Consider the following 6,737-nt stretch of genomic DNA (forward strand, 5'->3'; position numbering starts at 1 on the left):
GGCGCCCCTGGCTGTAGGGTGAGTGGGGAAGGCAGGAATGGTACTGGGGAAAAACACCTAGGAAGTCCTGACAGGAAGGCCAGTTGCAACCTCCCCCTGCATGGGTTTCCGCCCCCTCCCTCAGAGGAAGACAGTGGGCATCAGATGCATGCAGCACTTTAGATTGACAGGAGGGCACAAGCACCGTCAGGTTAATGGAGAGTGTTTTCTTCTCCCCAGCAGGAGTCACACTACCTGTTCATCTCGCTGCTCAGCCAACCTCCACCTCAGTTCCGCACAGTCCTGAGTCCCTGGCACCCTGCTCCCCCATGTTCCCATGCAGCACCGTTTCCCAGGCACCCGTGGGCCCCATTTCCCTCCCCTGCATCCACCAAGCCTCCAGTCACTCTGTATCCTAAAGCCCCAGCCCCATACCCAGCAGACACGCCCTTCGCTTCATGCACCCCTCTTCCCATGTAATCCCATTCGCCCTGCATCCTTGTGCGCCCCCACGTCCCATTCAGGCACCAACCTGTCCCTCTCTCAACACCCTACGCATACCCCCGCACCCCAATTGCTCCGCAGGCACCCCCGTGCATGCAGCCTGCACCTCCCCACTCCTCCCCAGCTATGCACCACCACTCCCCAGGGCACACCCGCTGCACCCCCATTTCCTGGCACCCCCCACAAGTCCCATGCATGCAGCCCTCCACCTCTGTGTAATACCCCTGGCACCCCCATCTCCCGGCTCCCCCAGGCATGTACCCTCCACTCTCCACGCATGCTCTGGGCACTCCCGGACGCACATCCTGCCCCGTCTCCGCGCCTGCCCCCTCGGACACCTGCACGCCCCCCACCCCACTCCGGGGATCCCCGCTCGCCGCACACTCCTGCACAAGCCCGAACTTGCCCGCGCGCGGGGGGGGAGGGGGCGTACTGGGCCAGCGGTGACGTCACGGCCCGGGGGGCGGTGCGAGCCCGCAGCTCGAGGAGCGGCTGAGTCCGCGCGACTTGTTGTGGGTTTCATCTGCCCGTCCCGGTGCTCCTCGCCGCGTCCGCTCGCCCGCCGCACAGTCGGAGCCTCCGCGGGACCCAGCGACCCCCGAGCCGCCCCGGGAGGGTTCATGCAGCTGCAGTAAGCGAGGCCGGGGGGGTTGAGCCGGGACCGGGGGCAGCGGGGCTCGGCGGCGGGGAGCGGGTGGCGGAGTCAGGCGTCCACTGCACACATGGAGTTTGTTTTGGTGCCAGGGCGGGCAGCCGGGGCAGAAGCGGGGCGGGGCCCAGGGTCCCTTGGATCGGTCCTGGGGGGGACTTGGAAAGGGCAATGTTCCGGGTGTGGGGCCGTGTTGGGGGACGCAGTGCCCGGGGTTGATCGGAAAGGTGGAGGGCAATGTGTGGGGATTGGGGGGGCATTGGCCGAGGAGTGCATAGACGGGGGGCACTGTATACGGGTTGGGGGGGCAGTGGCCAGGGATTGGGGCTCCATGGCCGGGGGGCAGCGTGTGGGGGGCAGTGGCCAGGGATGTGGGGGCTGAGGGGCCACTGTCCGGGAGTTGGGGGGCGCATGGCTTGATGGGCAATGGGGGGGCGTGCGATGCAGTGTCTGGGATTGGGGAACATAGACTGTGGGGCAGTGTGTGGGGAGCTGGGGGTCCGGTGTCTGAGGATGTGGGGGGGGGGCAGAAGCCCAGCCCCCATGTCACCCCTAGACCCCTCCAGAAAAACAAGATTTTGCAGCCTGCCCCAGTCGCACGAAAACGTGCCTGGCCCGGGCCGGTGGCAGCGGGCGGGGGGGGGGAAAAGGTCCCGTCGGTGCTGCCTGGGTTTGTTTACAAACATTCGAGCGCCCCCCCCCTCGCCCCCCCACTCCAGGCTCGGCGGCGACACCTGCTGGGAAAAACAGGTCCCTGCGTCCCGGAGGGAGGCGGCTGAGGTGACCGGGTTCCCTGCCCCGTGTCCCCGCGCGCCCCCCGCCGACCGCCCCGTCCTTTGCTTTGCAGAGCTCACCGAGCGCCATGGCCAGACCACTGCAGGAGGGGAGCTGCGCTGAGCCGACAGCCGCCGTGCCAGGGGACCCAGCCTTCCTGCTGGGGGGGGCGGTGGCCGTGCCGCCCTCCATCTGCCAGGGCAGCCTCGCCCTGCCACCCCGGCTGAACTGCGGCCTCTGCCCCGACGGCCCCGCTCCCTGCTCGCTCTATCGCTGTATCCGGGGGCCGGAGCCCCCCAGGAGCCGTGGCGGAAGCAGCAGCAGCAGCATCAGGCGCTGGGACGCCCCCGAAACTGGCGGGACCAGGGGTGACGTGGTGCACGGTGAGTCTCCCCGGGGCTGCTGCACGGGGTTAAACATCGCCCCGGGGGGGGTCCCTCAGCTGGTATCTCACCCTGGTCGCTGCCCCCCTAGCAGCTGGATAGGCAGGTGTCCCCGGGGGGGCACCAGCATGGCAGGATGCTGCAGGAAACCCTGCAACCTGGAATGTGACCTCCTGACTCCAGTCCCTAAAGGTCAGCTCCTGCCCTGAGTCCTCACCCATGCTCCTTTTAGAGCCGTGGCATCTCCTGTTCCCCAGCCCCACACGGGTCCTTTCCTGCGCTGCCCTCCTCCCGTCTCAGGCTCTGCTGCCACCCCTCACGTTACCAGCCGCCCGGGCTGGGTGTCTGTGCAGCTCCCTGGGCCGACCCGGGACTGTGGCCTCTGTCCCTGGCACCCTGCCCAGTCTCATGGGGGATGATTCTGGTGCCGGGGTTCCCAGCCTGTCTTCTGAGGGGGGGCGGCTGCTCCGCGTGGCCGGCGTCGCTGCCGGGAAGCTTGGCTGGATACGCAGCCTAATCATTCCCTCCTTAGTTCCGCCTTGTTGCTTCCTATCCCCATTCCCCCGCGTGTGCAGATGCCAGCGGGTGTTGTAGACCGCGTGTGGCCAGGACAGGGCAGTGGTTCTGGGAGGGGGCGCGTGTGCTGAGTGTCTGTCTGTCCCCGGCAGGGCGAGCTGGGCACAGGGCTGTGTCCGCAGCTGCTCGTGCCCAGTCCCAGGAGTCTTTGGAGGGATATTCTCAGAGCCCCCAGCTCTGGTGGTTTCCTCCCCAGACGCGAGGCGTTTGGAGCCCTGTGGGGTCATAGGTAGAGCAAACGCGATGCCCTGACCCGCCAAACCCAGGGCTAATGCAGCCTGGGGAGAAGGGGCTGGGCCATGCAGTGCCCCGCTGAGCACGGAGGGGGGTGGGCAGCCCGGATACCCTCGCCACTCTCCCCACCTGGGTGCAGCTACAAGCACCAACAACAGAACAGGTCCATCGTCTCCCATCCCGCAGGCTGTGTCCCTTTGTACCAGCACTTGTGGGCTAGTGGAAACCTGGGCTGGGGGGTGGGGGGAAGCACGCTCCCTTGCCCTGCACTGGTCCCTGGGTTTTCTGCGCCCCCAGCTGCCGCACGCCGTTAGCCCTGGCCTCTGCCGGAGACGCCCCGTGACAGTTCAGTCGCTCTGCTGCCCTGGCCAGAGCTTTCCCAGGGCTGCCCCAGCCTGGCAGGATCTGTGTCACCATCCAGCCGGGGCTCTTGTCAGCAAAGCCGGCTGCTCCAGCCCCCACCCCGCGTGGAGCCGAGACACCTCGTGTCTGAGTAAACAGTGCACGGCCCCAGACCGCGCTGCTGACTCACCACTCTCCAGGCCTCCCCTCGCACGCCGTCCCGCTTGGCCAACAAGGGGCTGGTCGTTAGCACGCGGGAGGCAAGGAGCCGGGCAGGCGGATGGCAGAGTGCGATGGTGGGGATGGGGTTGGCAACAAGCTTGGGCATGTCCCACCTGCAGCCTCCTGCCCGGGCAGAGATTGCATCTCTGCAGGGCTCCCCCCACCGGTGCCACGCCGGGTGGAGGGTTGGGGGAGGGGAGGCTGGGGTTAGTCTCCAGGGGCCACTGCAACTCTAGGCTGGGCACGGGACCGGTCGGTAGCCCCCTCACCCCCCAAGCTTCACATTCCAGGTGCCAGGGCCCTGGGCGGTGAACCGGGGGGGGAGACGTGGCCAGAGCAGCTGCACCCGGGGGAGGTCGAAACAGGGTGTCTTGCCAATCAGCTGGGAGATAGGGCTACTGATCCCCCGGGTGGCGGGGTCTGACCCCACCCCCTGTCCGTGGGAATTGTTCTCGGCTTTCCTGTTGACGAGCGCTGGGGCTGGTGTCTGTCGGGAGCCGTATCCTGCCCCAGCCCCTCTGGGCCCGATGCCAGCGCAGGGAGCGAGGCCTCGGCAGCCATGCCTAGGGCTGGCTCCGCTGCCTGTCCCGCTGTCCCCATCGGGCGAGGCCCAGTGACGCCACCTCCCCTTGCATCAGAGCCCCCTGCCACCCCAGACCTGCCAAGGAAGGTCCTGCTGCCCTGACCGCTCGGCTCTGCTCCCCCCACAGGACGGCTCCCGCACACGCAGGACCAGGGGCCCGACGGGGAGCAGCCCCCCACGGAGCCGACCCCCGAGGACGCCGTGCCCAATGGCTACCTCCCCAGGGAGCCGCTGGACCCAGAGCGTGAGCTGGGGGCCCGGCTGCGGCGCATGGGTGATGCCTTCCACCAGGCGCACGAGAGGCAGGTGAGTCCCGGCAGAGAAACCAGGGCGTGGAGGGGGCGGCACCCAGGGAAGGGAGCCTGGGCTGGGGGTGGCGACCCTGGAGGGGAATTTTTCTGAGCTGGGGGGGGTTGGCCTTGCTCCCCGCAGTCCTGAACCTGCTGTTTAGAGCAGAGCCCCAGCCACTGCAGAGCTGGGCTGGGAGCATTGCCCAAGCCATGGGGCGCCAAGAGCCCCTTGGGGGCAGCAGGGGGAATCAGCTCAAGGCAGAAAGGGTCAATGGCTCACGCGGGGGAGAAGATGTGGTAATAAAACCCAGGAGTCCTGGCTTCCAGCCCCCCCTGCTCTAACTAGTAGGCACCACTCCCCTCCCGGAGCTGGGGGCAGGACCTCCTCCCCACCTTCCGTGCCATCTAGCCCTTGCCCCCCTGGGCTGGCCTGCGGGCACTGGAATCACACCCCTCCCCATGCAGAAGGGGAGGCTGGGCCAGGCTGAGCCCGAGGCGGTTGGGCAAGCGCGCCGCTGAGTCACGGGCTATAAATAGCGCCGGGTATATAAAGCTGTGGAGTGAGCGGCGGGCAGCTTAGTGCAAGCATGGGAGAGCCGGCCAGCCAGCTCCCCCCACCCGTCACATGGCAGCCCCACTGCCCCCCCTCCCCCAGCACAGCGCAAGTGCCCTGGGCCCCAAGGGATTTGGAAAACAGGCAGCCAAGGCCCCACCCCGGGGGTTAGCGCACGGCTGGGGGGGTCCAGACTTCCAGTTTGTCCCACTGTGGCTCTAATTCGGTCTCTCTCTGTCCTCACAGCTACGGGAACGGCAGCGCCAGGGCGCCCTCTGGGCCCGCTTCTACCACTTCATCTCTCAGCTGCTGGGCGCCTTCTACAACATGCCTGTGGACGTGCTGCCCGAGCCTCAGCCCAACTAGCCGCTCGCCCACGGCTGGTGGGAAAACCAGCCCCCAGCACCCACCGTGGAGCCTCCGGGCAAAATGTAGCAACTCCCAGGGCTAATGTCTCATAGCCCCCTCCCTCCCCACCGGCTCCTGCGGGCTAGGACCTGGGCTGATGTCCCTGGCCGCTTTCTATTTATTTATTTATTTGTTTTCGAGCACTGACTCGGAGTCCCGCGCTGGAGGGGTGTGGCTGGACGGCCGCTGAGGTCTTAGCCCCATGATGGGGCGCGGCCCCTCCACAGGCAGTGGCAGCCCTTGGACGCTGGATGGCTGCTCCAGGGACTCAGCCCCCCCCCATGCTGTTCTTCTTGGGGAGCACCACACAGAGGGGGCATGTGACCTCTACCCCGGCACTCAGCTGGGTGCGCAGAATGCAAAACGGGCAGTGGGAAGCGCTGGAACTCCAGCAGCAGGGGAGGAGAACCAGCCCCATGTGGCTGGGGGGGTAAGGAGGGGGGTACATGGGAGCAGCTGCTGCATCCTCACCCCTGCGCTGCAGGGACCCAGGGTGTGTGCCCTGGCTCCTGGCTAGATGCAGCCAGAGAAGTCGGCAGAGAGAGGGGGGCACATGATGCCTCTGCCACACCCTCCCCGCGCCCAGCTTACCGGGGGTGGACACTGGGAGCGCTGACATGGCTCTGGGCACAGCCAGCACGGAGCTGGGAGCTCCCTGCAGCCCCGGGGGGGAGGTGTCAAGGCAGCTGATGCCCTTGATCAAGGTTCACTGCATTGGGGGGTGGGGGCAGCTCAGGCTGGCGTGGGGGGGCCCTGCTGGGAGCAGCAGTAGCACTGTAAATACTGTACATAGTGGCACTGTACAGGGGAGAGGGTGTACATAGCCTGGGCCGTACTGTATATAGGGGGAAGAGGCTGTATATAGGGGGACACTGTACATACGGGGACGCGCTTCTGTACATGGTCAGGTTTTTTTTTTTGTACGTTTCCTTTTCAATAAAACTGGGTTTAAGCAAAGCAGTGGCTGCGTCTCTGTCACTTGCAGCCGTGGGGATGCCCTGGCGCCCCCGGCCCGGTCACTCGCACAGGCTATTTCGGACCTCCGGCCAGGCCACCTTTAGAACAGGAAGCCACATGCTGACTTGGCCCAGTCCCCAGCAGCTGCCCACACGGAGTCAGAGCTGGGCGTGGGAGGGGAACGGCAACCAAACGCCCTTGGCTTCATCCCATCCCAGGGCATGGTCCCTGCCCCCCAGCTGGAGGGCAGCGCAGCCCCACTTACCCATCCCCCCTTAGCGCA

General features: G+C 66.6%; 1 protein-coding gene across 1 annotated transcript; it reads left to right on the forward strand.

Annotated features, from left to right (window-relative positions):
• The first annotated feature begins 1,013 nt into the window (after window positions 1-1,013).
• BBC3 (BCL2 binding component 3) lies at window positions 1,014-6,215 on the forward strand. The gene is made up of 4 exons (XM_067556571.1): window positions 1,014-1,114; window positions 1,980-2,289; window positions 4,374-4,552; window positions 5,336-6,215. The coding sequence occupies exons 2-4, from the start codon at window positions 1,995-1,997 to the stop codon at window positions 5,453-5,455; spliced, it is 594 nt and encodes a 197-aa protein (XP_067412672.1). The 5' UTR covers window positions 1,014-1,114; window positions 1,980-1,994; the 3' UTR covers window positions 5,456-6,215.
• The last annotated feature ends 522 nt before the right edge of the window (window positions 6,216-6,737 follow it).

The sequence above is a fragment of the Emydura macquarii genome, unplaced genomic scaffold (assembly GCF_026122565.2).
Source record: "Emydura macquarii macquarii isolate MOO-44397 ecotype Brisbane River unplaced genomic scaffold, CSIRO-AGI_Emac_v2 contig_1790, whole genome shotgun sequence".
NCBI classification, from domain to species: domain Eukaryota; kingdom Metazoa; phylum Chordata; order Testudines; family Chelidae; genus Emydura; species Emydura macquarii.